Source organism: Pseudochaenichthys georgianus, chromosome 19 (assembly GCF_902827115.2).
Source record: "Pseudochaenichthys georgianus chromosome 19, fPseGeo1.2, whole genome shotgun sequence".
Taxonomy (NCBI): Eukaryota; Metazoa; Chordata; class Actinopteri; order Perciformes; family Channichthyidae; genus Pseudochaenichthys; species Pseudochaenichthys georgianus.
The window spans coordinates 18149929-18174983 of NC_047521.1; the positions used below are offsets into that span (position 1 = coordinate 18149929).

Below are 25055 nucleotides of genomic sequence, written 5' to 3' on the forward strand. Positions count from 1 at the left end.
AACATCATAAAAATACTATATATCGACAGTTTTCATTAATTTATATACTATACATTTATTTTAATAAAGTAACTTCAATCCGTCTTACTTAAACAATCTAAACTGATCAAGAGCTCCAGGATAATTACCAAATGAACATTGAAGTGAGATTGTTTTGTCATTATAATACAAAAGCAGCTGATTATATCATGAGTTTTACTGACCCAAAAGTGGAAACTAGTAGTTAACGTGCAGCTGTCAAACACACAACTGAAACAGATTCATCAGATAATGGCTTTATATTCCTGTTACACTGATGCATTACACACATACATTGATTTTTTATTAGAAACACACACAAGGTACAGCAAACCAAAAATTAAGGAAAAAAGTTTTAGCTTAGCAGAGTACTAACAACACTTTTATTTGGTTGTTGGGAAGCCATAATGCCATTTTAAAGTTTAATAAAAAAAATCTAGTTTAGTGATCTGGTGTCAATTCACATCCCTGAAATGTCAAGTTCTTCATGATTAACCTAAAAGTTATTTATTCCGTATCAAGTATACAGCATTGTATTATTGCACATGGAAGTGTTACAGCTACACAGACAGTTAAATAAAATACCATCTGTACAGTACTTTTATCGCAAAAGGAGTAAATCTCACAGAACTCTAGTGTCCCAATCACAAAGCATTAATGGATTATTTTTGATCTCACAGAGTTTAAGGATCACACTGTGAATGCATTGATTACTTCTCATAAACATCGCTTTCTATCATACATTAAAATGTTGTTCTCAGAGCAGCAAATACATTTATTTCTCCAAACATTTATTATTATGTTTGCTTGTTAATACGTTCTTTACTCCCTGAGAAACTAAAATGGAACATTTCCAGCACTTTTACAGCATAAAGTTGCTTTTTATGGCTAGAAAATGTTCATCAGCTTATACTATATATACTTATATCTTTGACTGCTTTTCATCAGCACCCAACCTTTCTTTTTGTGAACTGCAATGGCTTGTTCAGTGTATGGATATGGTTGAAAAATGCAAACATAGGCGGAATTATTCATACTAAGTCTGGCCTTAAGTTACCAAACATGACCTAATGTGAGTGATTGTTAACTTGTGTGTACTGTACTAACATGAAAACCATAAACAGGCGGCAAAAATCAACAAACACACGGTATACATGCCCTGTTACAGGATGGAAAAACAAATTGGGAAAGACAAAATATTTCACCATTTCCTTAATATTAACAAAATATGAATGCCTCTTGTTAACCGCCTAAATGTATGTGCTTCTTGAAAATATATTGTCCAGTTCCTGTTATGGATTTAGTGAGGCAGCATGAGGTTAGCTTGCAAACATACTACATAAGTGCATCATCACTCACTCAAAACACTATAGTTGACTGGGAATTCATTCAAACCTAAAGAAGGCTTTTAGAGACTATGAATCCTACTCAAACTAAACAAATAGCTTTTAATAATACTAACATTTACTAGTAGTTTTGTATATGGTACACGTACAGTGAGTGCTAGCTAATAATTACACAAATACAATTCAAAGTCGTCAATTGGTTCTTTGCATCTAGCTTTCTTACATTGTTTTAGTCACAGGGTTTTATGTTGGGCAAAGTGCAGGCGTATGGCTACAGCGTTCCCTTTGGATCTCATGCTGGTGTAGAATATCATTATATAATCAAGCCCTAGATTAGGTATCAGTAATGAGTGACGGAGAGAGCAAAGGTACTGAACATGAATCTCCGTTACCTTATCCCTGCTGTATGCTGTCCTTGTAGCTGCCTGACACGATATGTGTGGTCTTTTGTCTCAGGTAGTGCTGCAACACCTACTTATTCTTCAATCATCAAGGTCCTTCAATGCAGTGTGACGTGTTTAAAATATAAGCCTGTCAACACAAGAGACCTTCGAGAGTGGAATAGATGTTGTTAGTAGTCACTGAAATCTCCAGGATTAGTTTAAACAAGTCAGTGATACTGGCAAATGTACCCTAAGTTACATTCATATTTAAGGATGTTTAGAGGTTTTAATTGAGCTGACTGTGTTGGACTTGGCTCTCTCCAGAGTACAGTACAACTAGACACAACTTTTTTTTAAAGATTATAAGCGGTCGAAAACCAGAACATCATCAATACTATTTATCTCTATATTGATCGCCAATTCTTTTGAATTAGATAACAGAAGGCTTTGAGACCATGCAAGCATTAAAGGAATAGTTCAACATTTTCGGAAATCTGTCTTTCTATACCTCTAAAAGTCTCTTATTAACATGTTATGTATTTGTATAAGATTTGATCACCTTTGGATATAGCCTGATAGAAGTATCCCCGTTTTTCATTCTTAATACTAAGCTTTATACCGGCTCCTTTCACCGTCCACATAGTAACTGTACAGATATCCTCGTGGTAGATTTATAAAATCTAATCTCCATGAGAATGGGAAATTCTGAAATATATATTTCTAATCAAACTACTCTTTACAGGTTGTAGCAAGTGTGGCTGGGTTAAAATCATGCATGTCCTGCTTCTCACCAGGACTGGGGTTTGTGCACCTTTGCTGTTTGTGCCCCCCTAACGTACTCAAACCAACACACACACACACTCACACACCTCATCTCTCCTCCATTATTTTCTTCAGGCAGTCCACTATGTCCTCTCCACTGACCCAGGGAATGACGTTTGCCTTGAACTTGGCCGCCTGGGCCTGCTGCCTCTCCAGAAGCAGCTTGTGCATGGGGAAGTCCCTCCTGGGGAAAGCAGTGTCCCGGGGCCCCAGAGCCAAAGAGGGACATATATCATTGGCCCCATCTCCGATATAGAACACTTTCTGGAAGGGGGCGCCTCCACGCTCCTTTTGCCGGCCTGCCAGATACTCTCGAAGGATCACCTGCTTGCACATGTTTTCAGGGCAACAGGAGCACGAGTGGGAGTGGAACGGGAGCAGCACGAGGCAGCCGGTGTCACCGAAACTTGCCGGGTTTGTGAAAATCTTCCGGAAAAGGTGACGCACGCCGGCACGCTCCAGCCACGTCTCGATGATGTACATGTTGGCGTCAGAGACTACTGCCAGCTCAAAGTCCTGCTGGTGGCTGTGCAGGTACTGGAAGAGGCTCAGGAGGCCGGGGGAGGGCTGGATCTTCTCCACTGCTGAACGGATGGAGTCCTCGGACACACCCTGCTCCGCCATGTAGACCAGGACCTTCTGCATGTGCTCGTTGTAGTGCCCCTCCCTGTAGCTGTTTCTCAGCCAGTCGGGGAGGTGTTGGCCCGGTAGAGCTCGTACCACAGCATCATCGCTGTTCTCATTGATGATGGTCTCATCAAAGTCGAACAACACCAAAAAGCGCTGTTGCTGCGGCGCTGCATGGCTCAGGTTTGGTGGAGCTGTCATCTTTGGTGGGTGGAGGAAATGTTGAGTGGTCCCTCTCTAAGAAAAATAGATGGAAAACTGTCAGTACGTTTTTTGTAACAGATTTAAAGAAGCATTTTACAGTTTTTTTTTTTATTACACCCTACTGGTTTTACAGTTCGACATCACACTGTTAATTTAAACTGCAGCACCGATGCTGAGGACACATTAAAATGTATGACCCAGAAAGCCACGCAGGTTCTGGTCCAGGCTCTCGTCACCTCACGCCTAGACTACTGCAACTCCCTCCTGGCTGGTCTACCTGCATGTGCCATCCGACCTCTGCAGCTCATCCAGAATGCAGCGGCTCGTCTGGTCTTCAACCTTCCTACATTTTCCCACACCACGCCGCTCCTCCGCTCCCTCCACTGGCTTCCGGTAACTGCTAGAATTCACTTCAAGACACTGGTACTTGCTTACCATGATGCGAATGGATCTGGCCCTTCCTACATCCAGGACATGGTTAAACTGTACACCCCAGCGCGTGCTCTACGCTCTGCATCAACCAAACGACTCGCTGCACCCTCGCTGCGAGGGGGACCCAAGTTCCCATCAGCAAAAACACGTGGGTTTGCTATCCTGGCTCCAAAATGGTGGAATGAGCTCCCCATTGACATCAGGACAGCAGAAAGCTTACACACCTTCCGGCGCAGACTGAAAACTCATCTCTTTCGACTCCACCTCGAGCGATAGAATTACTAACAAAGAACTGCTAACAGAGCACTTGTATACTAATAAAGGACTGGCTTATCTAAAGCCAGTTGAGTAGCACTTGAGATGCTTGGCTCTATGAAACCAGATGTACTTATATGATTCTGTTTTCTTCAAGGTTGTGTCTTCCTGGTCGAATGTACTTATTGTAAGTCGCTTTGGATAAAAGCGTCAGCTAAATGCAATGTAATGTATAAAACGTCTTAATGAGGCTATGAGCTGTAGGGGAAACACATGTTTACAAGAGGGAAGGAATGGAGCAGAGTTTGAATTAACCAACACATAAACAGGATGTTCATTACATTTAGGAAAATAAAAAATCCAAGTACTCTGTGTGCTGCGTTTATTTTCAGGAAAGATCACTGTTTAAATCACTGCAGCATCTGATATGAAACACCCAGACATACACTTCCTATCATGGTTATCCATTAAGACATGCTCTCATTCCTTTAGGATTGGGGAATACAACTTTATTTAAACATGCCACATTTCAGATCAGGGCCAATTCCATATTTACATAGCGGATATATTTCGAGCACAAGGGTCTCACTGTTAAAGGCATGCGGTAACTTGAGCAAAGTGAGAGCTGTTATGTCACAGCATACCTTTACCATATATGGAACAAACAAGAATGTTGAAGACAAACCAGCAATGATGAGATAAAGAACAAAAGCTATCGCTATAGTGCTGCATTTGCTACTTTGGGTATTGTGCTATTTTATACTTCTTCACAGCATTTCATGACATTCAAACTATGAACATTAATCTGTGTCAATCCCAGGGGGGTGCATAAAAAACCCAACCTGTAAATCTGTATGAGTTGATTAACATATGGATTACTATTGGAACAAAAAGAGAGGAAGTTGGGTTTGCATGATAGTTAGGTGTGACTCCTCGAAGGGTCTGCCTCTCCTTACAATACAAGAAGAGATCCAAAATGGTATTCATTGCCAACGACGGCTTAACTACTAATTCATTGTTGTGAATGTGGGAACATGAAACTTAACAAAGGAGTAACTCGTAGTTAATCAATGGAAACTATTCTCAACACATTAGATCAAGACACACAAAGACAATATCACAATCTAAAACGGTTTTCTTCTACATGTATTTGGTCAAAGAGATTATATAATATACCCACTTTGTACTCCTGTGATGGAAACATCGTTTTTGATTGACAAACATTAATAAAAAAAGATAATGTAGTTACTCAATCTAATAAAAAATGATTAAAAAAGTAACACCAGATAGGGGAGTCCTGATAAAATGTAGTTTGGCAGCTAGATTAGCTGACTAACTATTTGACCTAGTAATACCCTAAAATCACATTTATTTATTATTATTAAAAAGAGTTTATGAAACTACATCATTAGTTTAACTGAACAAAAAATTTAAATTGTTAAAACTTCGTCAATTGAATAATTAACAGCTCATTGACAATTTAAACAACCCTTAATCCCTAAACTTCATATCCTGTAATTATAATTCTCTCTGTTTTAGAGCAGTAATGATATATATATATATATATATATATATATAAAAAATGTGTGCTTTCAAAGACATGATAATCCTGGTAAATAATATGTATTGTTATAAATTACACTACCTATAGGCTAGATACTACATACAGTAGTTTAAAACAACATCAACCTCAGTACAACATTTACATTATATTTGCAAATCAGTTATGAGTTATTTGCGTATGCTGCAGAATGAGAAGGCCTACTCAGCTGTTGATGCCATGGATAACTCTGTGAACTTATTCCATTACTGGAAACAAGAAGTTGTATAAGGATGACCAAACTGATATATTTAGATCCAGTCTATTATATAAAAATGGCATACATATTACATTAGATATATTAACATAACGCAAACATAATTGAGAAGGAAATACCAATGCCCTGACAATCTTAAAATGTGCCTTTATATCATGACATAAGAGACAGTGTACCTTGGTGTCAAAACCATTTTGAGTATGCAAAATAATCTAACGCTAGGTTTTATTTATTAAGCAGACCTAAATTCTGACATTTCATTTAATAATGGTATATTATTTAGACTGACTATATGTATTTAAAAACAATTTGGGTTTGCAGGGCAGCTGGGCCTGATGGAACATGTTGAAATGCATGCATACCGTTGTTCATAACAATGTCAGCTCACTATAATAACATGAGGCCAGCTGGTTGGTGTTGTTCAGTAATGTACTGATGTCCTGCAACCTCTGACGCATTGTGCCAAGTGAGCGTCCTGTTCCCACACAGCAGATACATTATTTACGGAGCACATTTAAACTCTAAGCTATCTAAATTTAACCCGGGAGCTGCTATTCCTGTAGGAGAGGTTACCGCTGAAAGTCATTGGCGCAGCTCTGCCAGGAGTCGTTAAGGCTGACCGCCGGCTGCATGATGTCCGAGCGCGAAAAATAACACCCAAATGCAAACAGTACCATCACAAACAGGGACAAAATGACAGAATTCAAAAGTGTGCATGATAACAAAGAAATGAAGGCCTACCGGCAGTGAGCAAGAGCTGGGATGTTCGGCTATGTGCCCGGCTCCGGCGACCGCATCCCAGTGACGCGACGGGATTCGTTAAAGGAGACTCCCACAGCAGCAGAGGGTATTCCCATTTAAAGCCACTCCGTCAAGTTAGCGTCGACACAACTTCCGGCGTGACCTTTCAAGTTAAAAGCCCAGGAGAGGCACATTCTTTTTCCAAAGTAAAAAGTAGTCATAATGCATAATGTCCTATTTTAGAAGAAATGTGTAAAGAGTTTATATCATTATATTTTCCGGTTTTTCCTTTTTATTAAAAAATTAAGCTGGGATACATACTGTGATTCAACCAACATTCCCCTGAGATAAATACCTTATTCTGATTGTACATGTGCATCACTTTAATGTTGCAAAAGGAAAATGTCTGACATATTTCTGTGTATCACATGCTTGGATAGACCTAATTCTCGTCCACTCAAAGGGCAATATCATATTAATACATTAAAAACTAAGCTACCTCACAGCGTATAGATATATGTTCTATCAACATTAGATTGTACATGCATTAACATAAACTTCAACAATCTGAGGATTCTGGATGTTTGTTTCTACTAAATTACTGTGAACAAGACAATTCCCTCCACAAATTGTGTTAAAAAAACTAAATAATTTAGCTGTGGGAGAATTAACATCAGTATTTTAAACTGATAACGTGATGTGAGCCTTGATTGGCAAATCCACATTTTAAGAACAGGTCTCTGCTCTTTTAAATCCCAAAATAGTCCTCCGTAACCAAATAAAAGCTCATTGGAAATTCTTTGCAAGTTCCTTTGCATGAGGTAAACTGTTGTAAGTGCATGTACAAAAATGACCTAATGAGGACACCTGCTGGTCACCATGAATGTCTACAAATATTAGTCAACCAAATAAGAAGTGGTTCCTTTAGGCTTTAGAGTTGTGTAGGACAAATAAAAAAAACACATCAGAATTTGTACATTTAAATGTCACTCCAACCAGCTGTAATAACACCTTCGGCCTGTGTCGTGGTTTTGTTGAGCTTGATTAGACGCCATCACAAGAGAAAACTTAGTACCATTATGGAATAAATTCACAAGCTTATTGGAACATCATGCGATAACATTTTAATAATACAGACGGGTTAGTGCCATTTAACACAGAAGGCAAGTGTGCATAAAGTGTGTATAAAAAACAGGCTGCGTAATTTGAACTTCAACAAATCAAATAGTTTACTTGAGACAAACCATTGTAACAACATAGAAAGATTAAAGGCTAAGAACACAGAAAAAACCTTATCATTTTTATTATGCGGCAAATCTAATGCATTTTGTACATCGTTTTGAAGAAGTGAGAAAGTGTGTTAGAATATTTCAATGGATTTGTGATTAGCAATCTATTTTTTTATAGCTATAATAATGTTTAAGTATTTTATAGCTGCTAAGGCAGGTTGCAGTACATTTTGTTCATAGGCAACATTGTGAAGAGTATTTTAATGAGTTATTTAAAAAGGCACAATTTCACCACTAGATGTCCCTCGCAGCATGAGTGAACACTATCAATTAATGTATATTGTTGTCAAATTATTAAGAGAAACATTATATTTTAGACAACCACTTTTGAGGGTTAGATTTAGACACCATGTAGTTTTGTAGCTAGATTTTTTGTCTTTCACTGAAGTTTTTTTTTTTTAAAGTTTACAATCTTATAGAATTAGAGAAATATATGGGATTTAGTAGATCTTGTTTTAAAATCACAAATGTTTCTTTAACAATCAGCTCTAATTTACTCAGGTTGCTCATTAGTTAGACTCATCTCCCATTTGGTTCAGTAGTTACATTTTAACATTTACCATGCAGGCAAACACCAGGCTTGTGGGTAGAGAAACATGTCAACAAAAATTGAAAAGAAAATTCTACACACTTAGATTTAAACAAAAGGTCACATAGTCAAAAGGAGCCGACTCCAGTTCCCACTCAAACTCCACATCAGATCTTACATCATACTACGAGAAGGAAACCTGGCCAAAATTAACAATACTTGTCCAAGTGGCCAAAAGAAAAAATGTCCCAGATGTAAATAACATAAAGCATTATCTGTGCGTCTTTCAAAGCAGAGTGAAGAGGGAGTTTTGAGAAGGTTTGGCCACAGAGCGAGACAGAGAGCAGGACTGAGGGTGGAGGGAGGAATGTGAGCAGCTGCTCGGTGAGGATGGGAGGAAAACTCTTTCTCTTGTGCTTCGGTAGCGTCTTCTGTATCACAGCATTGTATTACACCCACAGCTGGACAAAACATCTGAATTACTGAGCCCACTATTTGAAGTTATGCACTCAAAGAAACAGATGAGATATTACAAATGATTACTGAGAAGAATGAAGCCTAATAAACCATTACTATATTGCAGGAGCTAAATGAATATGTATAAAGCACTGAAAAACAAAAACGCATGAAAGCAAAGAACTCAGTTTTTTTCCTAACTTTTTTGTAAACACGGCACCATTTTTTACTTTAAACAGGCAACGTAGGATTTGAGAAACAGCTAAAATCAACCAAGGTGGAAACCCTTCCTTAACGTGGCTCTGCCAAAAAGTTGAATCTCAAATTCAGCACGACATTGTTGGAAGAAAACCCAGAGGCAACGAGTGCCAAGGCATGGAAGTCCCGCTAATTGTTATTCACAGTTGGCTTGACGGCAGTGGTAAAAGCTGGCTTTATATTTGGCACAAATATGTGAAAAACACCTAACAATTTCAACTATAATACAATACTGACCAATTGTTTAACAACCTCCATCAACAAGACATTTGAGTGCATCATAACCATCTTTTACTAACAAGTCTTACACTACAAATAACTGATAACAAGCTTAGGTTGGCAAGTTTTAGAACAGATTCCTGATAGACTAATCATTTGTAACAGGATTCAATGAACTACAAGAACTGACACTCTGATTTCATTATAATCACATTGCCAGGTTTGAGGTTTGACGCAGAAAAAAGGCAGAATCAGGGCAGGTATGTGTCAATTTATCTTAAATTAGTCAAAATTCTACGAATGAAGTAATGATGCTATTTCCCTACTGTTTTATCTTCTTCTTTAACTCATTTATTTTTATGTAGAATAGAAAGTAGCTGTAATATGTAGGAGTTTTTTCCACCGATAAGCTCTACTCTACTGCAGTGCAGTGCAGTGAAGCATATGTAATGTTGGCTACACTGCATGACTGGGAACCTAATGCAATTCTATCAGCTTCTTGAGACAGAGCGGAGTTTTATTTAAACATTTCTTATAGGACCATTTTATACATACAGGCCCTGGTTTGTTAAGGTTTGCTAAGCTGTTGTCAATGGGACCTTGTTTTTGCAGACACACCCTTACATTTTTAGCAGAATTCATTTTTCCTCACGTAATGTAAAACAATACTTTGTTATTTTTTCTTTAAACACAAATTTCCCAACATAGATACCACACTATCGACATATTGCACAACAAAATCTTCATAAACATTTGAAAATACTGACAAAAGTCAACGAATTCATGGCATCCTGCTTTTTCTTCTCTTTTTGACAAGTGAACAATAGGGATCGCATTCAGGAAGTGCTTGAAAATATCACTCAAATAGACACTCTTACTCATTCCTCGGCTTTAACTTCCTCTGTGGTCTCTTCCTTCTTCTCGTTGACGGCAGCTTCAGTTTTTTCCACATTTTCTACCGGCTCAGGGTTGGACTTTGGCACCCATTCCTCTTTCTTCGCTTCAGGAAGAAGGATGACTTTCCCGATGTTTTGGCGTTCGTGCATTCGCTTCATGGCATCAGTCGCCTGACAGAACACAGAGGAGCAGAACGGATGTGCACAATGAGGTTTTCCGCCTATTTTTAGGTTTGTTTTTACAAGTATCATTAATGCGTAAAACATGTCTAACACTTCATTAGAGGTTATCTTTATTACCATCTTGCTTTTTCGACAAGTTATTGTATCCATGAATAAATAATAAAGCAGCACTATAACATTATGTTTCCTTGGTTAATACAGCTTAATGGATAATCTTACCTGCACCAGTTTTGCATTGACTCCCTGAGCACATGATCATAATTGCTCAGTCTTAATGGGGATAAATGAACACATGGGCTATCTACGCTACGTATCTCTGCCCTGCTTATTATTTCCTGCCTCGGCTTTTGTCTGTTTGTCTGAATCCAACTTGAAACACTGAGAAATCCCCGTAAATAGTGGATGCCAAGGCAACAATTTAGACCATCACCTAGCAACAGCCCTTACGGACTGACTCATCTGATGGGGGGGGGGGGGGGGGGGGGGGGGGGGGGTTTTTGAGGTAATCTCGTCTGCATCACATGATTGATGGAGAAGGGGAAAACACAAGAAGGGTGTGACGCAGGAGAAGCTTCAATGGAGCTGTGTGATGCACACACACATCTCATCCATGTGAATACTCACTGTGCAGCAGAGAAAACATTAACGGTTAGGGGTTCTCACAACAATTCAACTTAATCTAATAGAATTATGTGCAGCAAATCAGCCCGATATCAACCATTAGGTTATTTATTTTCATTGTTTCCCTTTTCGCACAATGCTAAAAGCTGCACTTCAATTCTGATATACTGCAAATATTTTCTTTGCATTAATTTATTATTGTATTTCTTTTTTCTTAATGTATATTTCTTGAACTTTTATTTTAGTATTATGGTTTTTATTATAGTTTATATTTGCTATTTTCTTTTACAACTTTATTCCCCTGTATTCATATCTTACACAGCACTATTATTATTTGTATCCTTTTATTTTGTATCTGTCTTACTAAGTTTGATTTTCTAGTTCTGGTGGATTTGTATGTATTTAAATGTAATTTTATAATGTGTCTTCTTGGCACTATATCTTAATACCTGTATACCTGTTTTTTTGCCATGTTGTTAAACTCTGAAAAAACTTGTCTCGCCTTACTGTGTTTATGTTTGCAACATTATACACCAAAGCAGATTCCTTGTATGTGTAAACCTGCTGAGCAACCGGATCATTATTATCCTTTGAGTCACGCCTTAAAAGTAGTCCCTCTGTAACATTTTACATTTCAAACATGATGAAACTGACCTCCTCAAAGTGGTAGCAGGAGTCGATGCGGGGCTTGATCTTGCCCTGGCTGTAGAGCTCCAGCAGCTTCCCCATGGTGCGGACGATCAGCTGCTCATCGGGGATGTAGCCCAGGTGGAAGCCGCAGACGCCCTTGTTGGTCTGCATCAGTTTCAGCATGCTGAGCGACAGCTGGTTGTACCAGGTCTTCGCCATGGCCAACAGGTTCTTCTTCTGACCCGTCACACAATTGGCCGCGCCTAGAAAGCAAGAGTAAATTATAAATAATTACCTCTTAGAAGGTAAGGCGTGATGAAGTAAACTTTCTGCATTCGAAATGTCACTTGACAAACTATACTCATAATGCAGAAATCTGTGCCATTACAGTAGATAAATACTAATTAAAAGGCTATAAACATATTGCTTCAGGTTGAAGAGCTCATTATAATTAATTGGACAATGTTTTGTAGTGCAACCTACACAAATGCATCATATTTCATTAACTGATGATACATTTAAAATCCAAAACATCAAAATAACTTCTAGCTAAAACTGTCAGATCAGCACAGTATTTTTCTCAAATGTCTTGTAGTGGAATATAGATTAGCATGACATGGAAATACCCAAGAACCTCAAATAACATACAGTATTTCAGTAAAGTTGATTTCCACCTCTGTTAGGCCCCACTCCTGTCATTTCAGTTTTGATAAATTATACAAAACAGCATTATTACAAGCATTAAAGCAAAAATAGAAATACATTAAGGGAGACTGGACATTAAGACATGTTTGTTCTGTTTCCAGATGTCTTACCAAAGACTATAAGCATGCCCAAAGGCTTCAACAAACTAAAGCCTTTCTGGGTGTCTGAACCACCGAGGGGGTCCAGGACGATGTCCACTCCTGCAGAGACAGAACAAAAAATGGAAAAGATGCATAATGTTTCCGTGTCAACATGCGACAATCTTTATTATTACATTAAGAAATGTCCTGGCTAGGTAAAGAAAGGTAAGGATGTGTGTTTTTTTGTCAGTGTGATGCCCAAGTGTGGTTTCTCACCCTTGGGGCTGATTTTGCGGACTTCCTCCACGTAGTCTTTGGTGCGGTAGTCGATGGGGTGAGTTACGCCGCCTTGGGAAATGATCTCATGTTTGGAGGCTGAGGCCGTGCCAAAAACCGTCACATCTGGCACAGTCTGACAGAGCTGGGTAACGGCGACACCGACACCACCTACAGATGTGCAGACAGCCGCACCAACAGGCTGAGATGAGGCTGCAGGCGCTTCACTTCACAATCAATTACAAACTGTTTGATCCCTCGCTGCAATTCTCAGTGATTTAATCTTCAAAACAATGGGTCTGCACTGGCTTTTCCACTCGGAATGACTCTCAAGGACGTGTTTTATGGCTCACCGATTCAAAACTCATGCTGTGCAGCCAGACATTGTTCAGAACCACAGAAATGTATTTTAAAGTTGAGTGGACACCACGAAATGTCCAAAGACATTCGATACGTCAAGCAGAACGTTGGAAAAATAGGAATAAAAGACATTGAGAGTAAGATATTTTTTCCAGCTCTGAGATACTTAATAGCTTATGAAAAATAAGAAAATTGAGGTATAATGATGATAAAATGTTATACTATTTATTTATTTATTTAATTCCCAATGTATACATTCAATGAGACTTGAGGCTGTTCTCAGCTAAGGCTTAAGTCTACACCTTTTCTGCCAGTATAAATTGGCTTGGTTTGACACCACCTCATAAACAATGTCTTATTGTTGGTTTTATTATTATTTCATATGTGGTTTTGACTTCTTAAAGATGGAAAAAAAATGAATGGGGTAACCAGATTGTATAGGGATAAGGAGTACAAGTAGCTTTAAAAATGTTGAGTATATGGTCATATTAATTTGAGTAACTCCGGTTGCTAGTGGCCTCTCAGCTCTACGGTGGTGTGTTATGTGATTTTATGATGGCTGAGATGGTGGAGGAAATACTTTATGGTCGTGTTTTTCATAATAATGCCTGCCTGGGTGTGCAGGCTCAACAGTAATCCCTCCTGACCTCCCCTTCACCCTGTCCTCGTGTGGCTGATTCATACAGGTCAGCTGACAGCCCGCCACATAACAAACACTGACACGCAGCTTTTGAGAGGGAAGTGCACTGGAGTGTGATGGTGGAGGTGGACGCTGACATCACCATCATGTATACTTAGATTCAAGAGTGGCTGATAAACACGGATCGAGTTACAGCTGCATTACCATCCTTTAAACATACACTAAATAACTTCAAACAAACAAAAGCTCAAGATGACAAAAAAAAAAAAATCATTATTCTACCCACGCCTAGCTGATGTTGTGACACATTATGCTCACCAGTTGTAACTATGGTGACAAAATAGCAATCCTTTTAAATTGGAAATAATTATCTCTTAATGAAAAATCCTATCATAACAACCCTTAAACAACTACAGTGCTATGTCGCCTTGAAGAGGTTTTCCCGCCTGTCTGAAAGGTTTTACTGCCTATCCCTCAAGAGAGGAGCACCTGAGCGTGTGTCTGCTCATGGTCAAATATTATATCACATAATATGTATCAAGGATAAGGCACTGGTCAATGTTATGATCCACCTGAAATTTATTCAGATTTTCTGCTACAATATGAATGTGGAAACACTGTTTTGAAAGTGAATAAAATGTCAAATTGGTCGAGTAGTCTTTTTTCCAGTAGTCTTTTTAGTAATTTAATAACCACATGGTCATAGAGTTTCCCCAGTTTTAAAATAATGGAAGTCCAAATTGATGTATTGTTTTTCAAGGTTCATACCTATGATTCCCTCCTCCTGTGATTGTACTGGTTAATGAAACACACACACGGTGCCGTGCACAGAGTGAGACGCATTTGCTTGTTTAAAAAGGTCAGGTGTTGCCAAAGCAACCCCGCCTGATACTGATCCTGTGTTCCCTTTTATGAATACACTCACACCATATTTTCACCAATGACCAGCAGTCTCTTTGATGATCATTTATCAGCACAGCTATGTGGCTGCATTCTGGGAAGTGATTAGTGACCTCAGTGAATAAACCGTGCCCCTCTTCACAGGTTTCCCAGGAGACTCTGGGAGGTGTTTGATACAAACCACACCATGATAAGGGAGCGACTGTCCAAGCGTACAACACAATGGACACCACAGATTTAGCTTGAGGAGATAAGAAAGAGGAGAAAAGTGTGTAAAATCTCAATTTTTGTTAAATTATCCTTTAAAATGTTCATTTTAATTCAGGGTCTTGGGTATGAAATGTAAGATATTAAGAATTTTCTATCAAAAAGCCAGTGTCACATACTAAAATTGCTTTTTTTTGTCCAACAGTTCAAAATAGATGTTGCTGATCAGTATTTGAGACCTCTGATTTTATTCTCAGTATTCCCTGTGTGTGTTACCTGCAGCCATATGGACCAGGACACTCTTGCCTGGCTTCAGGTTGGCCGACTCGAACAGCATCAGGTAGGCGGTGAGGTAGTTGACGGGCAGCGCAGCTCCCTCCTCAAAGCTCATCTGCTCGGGCATGGGGAAGGTGTTGCCAGCGGCCACAACGACCACTTCCTGGTACATGCCGCTGCGGATCAACATGATGACCCGATCCCCCACCTGAGGGAGGGGAGAGAGGAAGGGAGGGATGGGGATGCATCTGTGGTTAAGGTCTGCTCAGATTACTTCGAAATTAGTCGGTAACTGAATGCAAATTACACAGCAATTATTAGTTGGGATTAATAATTTTTTTTAAATAATACATTTTAAGTAACTTCTTAGCCTAATCTAAATATTCCATTACTTCAAACAGTGAAAACATTTCCCCATAAAACATGAGCACCTTGATGTGTCTCTACATCTCGGACACAATATTCACAAGTTAATAGGATTCGTATTCTTTTCATAATTAAAAAATTGCCATATCCTGACTATTTCCCATTAATTTCCCCAAAGTCCTGCTAATTTTCACAGCAGGTTTACCTTGAACTGTTTTTTGTTTTGCAACCCTAGTCCTGACACTTTTTTGTGGAAGAGTATAAGACCATTTAAATGTCTCTTGTCATCACCACTTTGCTCTTGTTAACGGGGATGTGAAATGGCAAATTGAGGGCCGGCAGGCAGGCAGGAAATTGTCTGACGTATCTCAGTTTTAGACTGACACGAGGGCAAGTCATTACACTGCTGCTGCACTGTGTCAACAGACTCATCCTCACAGAGGCATGATTACCTTGTGATCACATTGTGATATCGGCAAGTAACTGAAGCCAAATTCCCTTCAGTGTTTAATGGTTCATCAGGAATACATGTGACCTACCGAGATGATGGCTGCAACCAATGATTGTTTTTTTAATGTATTTATCTGACAAATATTTGTTTTAACCCATTATTAGATTGGCCAATGAAATATCAAAAAATGCTTATGAATTTCTCCAAGTGCCCAAGGTGGCAGCGTCCAATTGTTTGAAACCAAATTTGATTAACTGACATATATAAAAGCAGCAAGTTCTCACAATTAAGAAGCATGAACCTGCTTTTGTTATAAATGTTTTTAATGCAAATATATTTTCCTTTGTCCAGTCTGTTAAGTTTCTTTCTCTCTACATCATTCTTTTTTTTTAAAAACAAGTCCAGAAATGTAGTCTTAAGACCCCACAACCAGCTTTAAACATGTTATTTTAAACAAGGTAATAAAAGCTGCTCCATGTTCCTAAACAGTTGGAAAAAGTGGCCTAATGGGAAATGTTGTTGCTGCATTCTTCCACAGGGACATGCCAACATAAAAGAAACCTGCCCAAAAGTGAAGGGCTCAGGAAAGAAGTGCGATTGTGAGCGCTGCACTGCTTCCCGTTAAAACAGTCTCGAGCCCTCTGAGCCACGCCCATTTCCTGTTGTGTAAACCCATCACAATAGACAGACTGCACAGGGCCACAAATATTTACGCACACATGCACAGACAACACACACACTTTGCATATGTCTGTTGCAGTGAGATAACTAAGAGCTGCGGTCTCCAGCCTTTACTTCCACATCAGATGACTCAGATGCTCCTTTTACATTACATTTAGCTGACGCTTTTATCCAAAGCGACTTACAATAAGTGCATTCGACCAAGAAGATACAAACTTGACGAAAACTGAATCATATAAGTACATCAGGTTTCATAGAGCCAAAACATTTCAAGTGCTACTCAACTGGCTTTAGATAAGCCAGTCCTTTGATAGTCATTTTATTGCTCGAAGTGGAGTCGAAAGAGATGAGTTTTTAGTCTGCGCCGGAAGATGTGTAAGCTTTCAGGAGTCGATAACATTTCTCAACAACTGGTCTTATGAAACGCACTCTGTGTAACCTCAGAAAATGCATGATAGTCAATTTTAAAAAGGCTGAGCTCAGTTCCTGGAGCACTGGCATGAAATTAAGTAACTGAAGTAAAGTTCAAAGCAGGACAGTGAATTTGACTTACACCAGCGAAATAAGTCCATTTAAAACTGCTGATCAATTCAATGCATGATATATAAACAGTGAGAGACGTGTCATGATGCAAGTTTTATGCACATATCCAACTAGACAAACCACATCTCATAAGCAGAGAAGCATCTTCAAAGAGAGGCTTTTGTGTTTTACATTAATCAAAAATGGCTCGTTATTCAAAAACCATGACATCTACAATATTAAAGACACCTGCTGTAAATTGTTCAAATATTGTCCAATGTATTAAGCCGAACACAGAACCCTTCATCCTCTCGTCATGCAACATTACGTTGAGTGTATTTGCAGAACATTGCGTGATAAGACTTCAACTGCTCAATCTTCCAAAAATATCATTCACATTATGGAGCATAATCATTGACTTTCTAGTCTTTTTTAATATAGAAACATCTGCGAGGAGGTCATGCTGGATTTGGAAACTGGCAAGAGGAGCTGTAATGGGATCCTACATCACACATCTGCAATCCATGCGTTTCATAAATCAGCCACGCCCTCCCGTCTTCATCTGACGGAGCCTCGCTGCTCCAGTCTGTCCTCATGAAACAGCATCAGCCTCTCTGCGTAAACAATTCCCTTAATGTGATTGTCTGCTGCTCTGCCTCCCTTATGCGTCTTACTGCAGCCACACACATTTTTACAATGAAATAACCCACAATTTTGGGTCTAAACCTAAACTACTTTCAACCTACACTCTATATGCTTTCAGTGCCTATGCATTGTAAATACTCAATAGGATTCTTACATTTCCACCATCACTTCATGAGCCAAAAAAAGAGTGTTCGGTAACATAGCATTCCTCCTATAGGATCCTTGCTCTTCAGAAGAAAGATGTAGGGAGGAATGGGAGGTGGGCGGGAGGGGACATTCCATAATGACAGGGGGACACAGAGGAGCTTCAGTAATATAAAACACACGTGTTTAACTTAAATGACGCCTTGACAATGAGTGTGGGAGAAGACTGACCTCAAAGACATTTAACTGAGATTGAAATGTAAGTTAAGGCATTGTTCAAACAACTAAATATGGTTACGGCGTCTTGACGCTAAATATGGTCAAGTTAAAGCTCAGGATGGTAACAAATAAGATCGGTAACTAGCACGTAAAGCATCCTTTTTGAAAGAAGTGACAACAACTGACTGAATCTGAGCTTGGAGGGGCTCATATGGATGGCCCAGTGTATGCCTGCTTAATGTACTATATATGTTTTAATACACAGCCAAGTAAACTAGGTAACATCCTGCAGAACAATATAACCAATATTGACATTTACATTTTAGTCCAAGGTGTTCAAAATCAGCAAGTTGACTTTCATATCTGGCCCAAGAGAGGAGACGCAACCTAGGAAACGGGTTTTAAATATTTTTATCATGAGTATTTTTCATGATAATAGTTACTGTAGCTGGAACCATAGAGGCATAACGTGTGACTGGTGGAGGAACACTGATTAACTGTGTGAAGCTGCCTTAATGTTTTACTTGTCTCAACAATATTGGCAGGAAAAGCAGATCATAGTTCAAACTTAATTCCCGATTGTAAACTTAAAGAGATTCCTCGGTTTATGGAAGGATGGAGTTTCTAAAATGTTTGTTTGAAAAGTAAATAGGAGAAAAAAACATCAGAGCATTGAGTTCTGCATGGGAGGAAAAAAACCTCCTTATGAACCCAATGGCACAGCTTAGAAGTCCAGTTTCTCATTCAAAGACAAGTGTTTTGCATCTTCCATATGCATTAGTGTATGCACGCAGAACATAAGCAACTCAAAGTGTTGCTTAAGGCTGCGGCCCCACGAGGACGAATTCGGTCGTTTGCGTTACTGTTTAGTGTCATATAGACCGTTCGGCCACACGAGGACGACCGAATACGGCACTAAACGACTGAGGAAACGACAACGGGTCCCAAGGTGGATAGAAATGCATACGCCACTCTCTGGGGGGTCAAACAGCTCCGTGTGTGCGCCCTATACGGACATTTTCAGATCACTGATAGTGATTGCGCAATAGCCCCGCCTCTCCCCACCTCTTCTGCTCACCTCCGCTTACCCCGCGCCAGTGCTGAAGTGTTTCGCCACCAACAACAACAACAATGGCGGATCGCAGAGTTGCTATCGTGCTCCGGACGCTATTGACCATGCTACAGTTGTTTGTGCAACATCTACAGCAATAATGATGAGGCAATAGCCCCGCCTCTCCCCACCTCTGCTGCTCACCCCCACGTCAAAGTAAACTGCACCCTGAATTCAGATTATTTATCTTTCTCTCGCGAGTGAAGTCTAATCTGACAGGACGGAGACACGCAGCTCTGCTCACCTGCAGCTCCTCCCTCTGCAGCAAAACACACACTTCAAGTCAGATCATCACCCTTAGCTATTTTAATTACCTCTCAAACTCCCTAAACTAGTTATACATATGTTTATTTTTACAGTCGGCCGGGTCACTGATTACTGGATGAGCTGCTGCATGAGACAGACACTGGCGCTGTCCGAAGAGAGGGAGGAAAAAGAGAGGCTCCGTGTATTTTATAGAGTCGTTATTCATTTGTTTTAAAGCTCAATAAATAACAAAGAAGACCTTTGACCGGCACTTTTATAATTTTGTCCGGAAGATTTCAACTTTAATACACGCTGACTGGCGAAAAACTCTGCCCGGTTCCCTCGGCCCCCACCGCGGAGAATAAACAGAAGGGCAACCATGACAACCATGCTTCTTCGCTGCTTTTGTGGAGGAAGTTACAGCGCCCCGTACAGGCTCCTGCATATGTACTGCAGCTTCTCCAGCGGTTGGAGCTAAACGGAGCGGTCTCGTGTGGGCAGACACTATCCGGATAATTATTGCATGTGGACGGAAGCCGTTTGCGATTGCGTTTGCGTTAATCCTATGCGTTTAGCCGTTTTCGTCCTCGTGGGGCCGCAGCCTTATTCTTTCTACCAGTGCAAGAAAAAAACCTCTGAACCTCAAAGGGAGTTCTTTGCAGAAGCTGACATTTAGTAGATTTAGAAAGGATTAGGAAGCACAGAAACAGAGCTTATACATATTTTTGAACCCTTTTATCAGACTTGATAAATGAAGACTCCATAAAACTCGACCTTTGGAAAGTTCTTATCAAGGCAAACGTAAATGTTCTTTTGTGCCGGGAGGAAGAATGCAAACACATCTCAAGGACACGTTGTAAATCAAAAACGAACTGTTCATGAGGATGTTAGATTTAGCAGCAAGAAAGCTTCTTTCCATCCTGTTTTTAAGAGACCACAGAACATTAAAGGATTAGACTGGTGGAGGTTATTTATCATTGGGTTCTGCTTTCCCATTGTGCAGCAATTTGAACAGAGATGTTTTAAAGCAGGGGTGGGGAACCTTTTTCCTCTCAAGGGCCATTTCAATTCTTACAATATCCTCAGAGGGCCGTACAAGTTATTGACCTCTGCTTAAAAAAACTAAAATCACAGCCCATTCATTTCATTCTGTGCAAAGAAAAAGCAACCTCTTAATCCAGATATCTCACCATGACTCGCGTATGCATGCACGTGCAGGGTGTGGCGTGACCACCAAGACAGAAAGATATGGACACAAGTTGTGTGCAAATGTATTTAGTTTCCTATCCATGTGAATATGATTTAAGTGGGGGAGGGACCTAACTCCTCTAGGGGGGTCCGGGGGGCATGCTCCCCTGGGAAGATTTTTTTTTAAATGTTGAAGTTAAAAGCATCAATCTGGTGCACTTTGAGAGCAACATTAGGAGATCTATGGACACATCTCTCAACACCCAAACACAACTGTAAGCAGATTTTCTTTTAATGTATGGATATTTGACAAATCCCTCCCATTTCAAACTGTATTCTTCTTTATTAATAACTGTCATATAGTATTTTATACCCGTTTACTTTATTCTCTTTTTTTTTTTTAATATTCTTCTTATATTCGTTAGCATAGCTAGCTAACCAGATGCTAATGATAACAACACAGTTATTGACTGTCTGATCAGTATGACAGATGAGCAGATCGCCACTGGGCTTTCAACTAAAGACACAGACACGCAGAAACTGCGGCATGTGTATGGACTTATCGGTACTGCAATGTCTGAAGTGCTGGAGTGGCGTTCTGGTGCTCTCCGTCAGAACTGCACCCCTGTCAGTCGAGACATAATACCACGTGATGACACGTTAGGCTCGTGTTGTGTTCAAGGACCCTGACCTTGGCCAGGAAAAACAGGCACTCGCTTGTTTAATTTTTTTGCGGTCTAGATTTCTTTCATTTTTTGCGTGTGTTTATAAATTACCTCGAGGGCCGTACCAAATTGTCTCGCGGGCCGTATACGGCCCGGAGGCCGGAGTTTCCCCACCCCTGTTTTAAAGCATGAACAAGTCCAAATAGATGGCATTGTTTGATAGAGCCTAAACAATTATTTAATGTCAAGCTACTTTTTCTTTAACCAATCAGCAATATGACAGAACATGTCAAATGTCTGTTTTAGCCTCTCATTTGAGAGATTATCTATTTTTCTAATAATTTTATAACGTTGAAATCGTTCATATGTGGGGTTTCAGACAGTTGGTCTGACAAAACAAATTATTTAAAGAGATTCCTTATTAGGTTTATATGACTGTCATTTTCCCTCTGCCATGACTTTTTATAGACGTTTATTTTTGCAGTTTTCTGCCTTGAAGATGCAAACCATATTCTTGAATCCAAAAGACAAGTGGAAACTAAAGAGAAAACAAATCTGGTTTAGTGTTTGGAAAATATTACTAGCACGTTTCTTTTGGCAGTAGTGACAATGCACGTGCCACTGAGAACCAATGGGTGCAGTCTTACTCTTTATACAGAAACACTTAATTGAATGAGTGCATGTGGCGGGGTGTGAGTCATGGATGTGCAATTTTCAGACAATGATTGGGAAAATATTATGCAAATTATTCAAGAATCATCTTAAATTGCAGCCCCAATTACTATACTTATAATTTTAGAAAGCCATTCGTAGTCAGTGACCTATAGGAAGGATAAATGTCCATTCCGAATGCATGTTATCTGAATTATTTGGTAATTCTTTAGATGGATACGATGGACTTTTATTAATCCCTCGTGGGGAAATTGTTTCTCTGCATTTGACCCATCCTAGTGTTAGGAGCAGTGTGCTGCCATTTTGAACGGCGCCCGGGGAGCAGTGTGGGGAACGGTGCCTTGCTCAGGGACACCTCGGTATCACTTGGTCTTGCCGGGACTTGAACTGGTGACCTTCCAGTTGCCAAGCCACCACCGCCCTTTAAGTGTTAAAATCATTAAACTGTCATTTTCCCACTGAAACTAAGAGGAACCATTCCAAGGAGGCCAGTTTACAAGGTTTCTTGAATTCTCTATAAAAGACAGAACTTAAGAGAAATCAAATCTGGTTTAGTGTTTGGAAGATATTTCCAGAATATTTTTTGCAGTAGTGACAATGGATGCAGGTTTATACTTTTCATAGGCATCAACGTCATTGAGAGAGTGAGAGGGTGTGTGAGTCATGTGTGTGTAGGTGTGATCAGCAGGCCTTCACTAACCTTCCTGTCTTTCACATCCTCCCCGACCGCCTCGATGACCCCGGAGCCCTCCATGCCCAGGGTGACGGGCGGGGGGGGAAGCAGCTCGTACAGACCCTGTTTGCCCATCAGCTCCGCGAAGTTCAGCCCGCACGCCTTCACGCGCACCAACACTTCTCCCGCGGCCAGCTGCTGCTTCTGCGTCTTCACCTGCAGCTTCACTTTATCATAGCCCCCGTAGCCCGTGAGGACCAGAGCCCGGATGGAGAGAGGCTGCTCCTCGGCCGCCGCAGGGCTGCTGCTCCCGGACTGCTGCGGAGCCTCTGATGCCGCCGGGGGAGGCTCCTCGTCGGGCTGCTTCTCCTGCTCAGGCTGCAGAGTTGGAGCCTCTTCGCCAGACATCATAGCCTCTTGTGATGAGCGCGACTTCAGGTTGTTAGTCCTGATCGATAGTTCTGGTTGTTTGGGCGTTTCTTTAAAGAAGATTATCACTAAATGGAGATGAACAGTTCCCGGTAAATGCAGTTATTGGAGGGAGAGCTGACATAAAAGAGCAACCTCACTGGAGACGGTCTGTCGTTTGTAAAATGAGAATATGTGCGGGGTTTCCTCCTATGTATGCGCTCAACAAGTGACCAACGTCAATGCTGACAGATTGAAAAACACGAGTTCCGGTTTGGATTTTCACAATAAAACACTTCAAAAAAGCGTTGCACAGTTATAATGACGGTTTTGAAATGAGAGACACCTAAAACCGTTTTAACTATATTTATATAGCACCTCATGCAGCCCACTGAAATTCATAGAGCAAATTTAAAACAATACATTAGATTACATTACACAACGCTACAATCATAAAATAAAAAGAGTCACTAGAACAAATAAACACATGTGATATATTGTAAGAAATCCATTGGTAAGGTCTTAGAGACAAAGGAAACTATTGAGTATGCACAATAAGTAAAACACATGTCAACAGAGTTTGAGTTTAATGCACGATGTTGTAAAAACCTAAATGAAAATAAAATATGTTATATCTGAAATATCAAATAGCTTCATATATCCCATGAAGACTTGGCTAATCAACATTACAATTGCTTTGCAGGGTAAGCATTGCAATGAGCATTATAACTTTGCTGATGCTTGGTTGTGCTCAATATTTATTCTAAATGATTCCATTTATGAATGGAGGCTTTTATTTGAATGCTTAGTCTTGCAACTTCCAGTGTGTTTCTACCTGATTGTCGCCGGCTTGACACCTCTTAAAAAGTGACGACCGTTTAGTTAGCGAACAGCTGAGAGATGAGAGCCAGAGAGCTGCGGAGAGCTCCAAACCCCGGACACTGGAGTAACGGGGGGGGGGAGGAGGGGGGTGTCTGGTCACAGCTGGAGGAAGAACATGCAGCAGTTCACTCGTCTGCTATTTAAGAGTTAACTAATATAATATCTATCTGGTTCACATCTGTGAATCCATTATTATTTCACCGCTTTTTGTGGATTTTGCAAAAATGGGAACAAATATAAGTGGGGTTCCCACCTAAAAGTAAAAGTGTTTTGTTAATTTTAAGTTTGTGATGTGACGACCCCTGCCTTGTTATCTCTGGTGTGTGTATGTTCCTTTAAGGTTTTCCCTTTGGTCTATCAACTAGGATTGAGGACACCTGGCGGCCGGTACCAGAGCGTTAAAGGGCCTGAGTGAGACCTGCAATCTCGCTCTGGCAGGAGGACGCAACGTGAAGAGCAGCCATGACCAGCTGACCTCTTGTTTCGTCGTTTGTTTCGCCTGTTTGTGTCCTTCAGCAGCAGTGATTAAACTCTTTTTCTGTCGCGCGTTTGTTGTGGCTGAGAGCCAAGCCATGACAGCTGGGGTCTCGTCCACTTCTTTGTATCTGTGATACAGCAACGGATATAGGTGAGATTTGTGTTGGGAGTTGGTGCGCATGTATACATTTGTTGGGAGCGCGTTTGCAGTGGGCCGGTTTCTTTGTTTCGGCTCGTTGTGGGAAGGACATTAGATTTCAGATTGTTGTTTGGGGGACTGATTTGATTACTTTGTGAGGCTTTGATTTGTTTTGTATTATATTTCGGGAGAGTGGTTGCTTCTAATTGTTCTTAGCCGTGGTCAGCTGTTTGTTTTGTTTTTTTCCTTTCTCTCTTGTGTGGGTTTGTTGGTGCGTTGCATGTGGAGCAGTGCGGAACGGTGCAGAGTTTTCCCTGGCAGGTTAAGCGGCGGTTGAAGAAAGCTTTGAAGAAAGCTTTGAAGAAAGCGGTTGAAGCTTTGGCTTGGGAGCATGGC

The 25055-nt window shown here is 40.2% G+C and overlaps 2 protein-coding genes across 2 annotated transcripts; both read right to left on the minus strand.

Moving 5' to 3' along the window:
• Window positions 1-259: 259 nt before the first annotated feature.
• LOC117465009 (probable phosphatase phospho1) lies at window positions 260-6746 on the minus strand. Its single transcript, XM_034107838.1, has 2 exons — window positions 6646-6746; window positions 260-3433 (listed from the first exon to the last, which is right to left on the minus strand). Exon 2 carries the CDS (start codon window positions 3395-3397, stop codon window positions 2618-2620), a length of 780 nt encoding a protein of 259 aa, XP_033963729.1. The 5' UTR covers window positions 3398-3433; window positions 6646-6746; the 3' UTR covers window positions 260-2617.
• Window positions 6747-7752: 1006 nt separating this feature from the next.
• LOC117464546 (synaptic vesicle membrane protein VAT-1 homolog) lies at window positions 7753-23362 on the minus strand. The gene is made up of 6 exons (XM_034107051.2): window positions 22781-23362; window positions 15171-15378; window positions 12788-12958; window positions 12542-12631; window positions 11751-11989; window positions 7753-10463 (listed from the first exon to the last, which is right to left on the minus strand). Exons 1-6 carry the CDS (start codon window positions 23162-23164, stop codon window positions 10275-10277), a joined length of 1281 nt encoding a protein of 426 aa, XP_033962942.1. The 5' UTR covers window positions 23165-23362; the 3' UTR covers window positions 7753-10274.
• Between the last annotated feature and the right edge of the window lie 1693 nt (window positions 23363-25055).

Excerpts from the sequence above, each read along its gene's own strand:
- LOC117465009 (XM_034107838.1), bottom strand. The coding sequence starts at position 3,397 with ATGACAGCTCCACCAAACCTGAGCCATGCAGCGCCGCAGCAACAGCGC.
- LOC117464546 (XM_034107051.2), bottom strand. The coding sequence starts at position 23,164 with ATGATGTCTGGCGAAGAGGCTCCAACTCTGCAGCCTGAGCAGGAGAAG. Across the intron at positions 12,632-12,787 it reads CCGCAAAATCAGCCCCAAGG|GAGTGGACATCGTCCTGGAC; the intron begins GTGAGAAACCAC and ends CTGTCTCTGCAG. Across the intron at positions 11,990-12,541 it reads GGGCATGCTTATAGTCTTTG|GCGCGGCCAATTGTGTGACG; the intron begins GTAAGACATCTG and ends CTTGCTTTCTAG.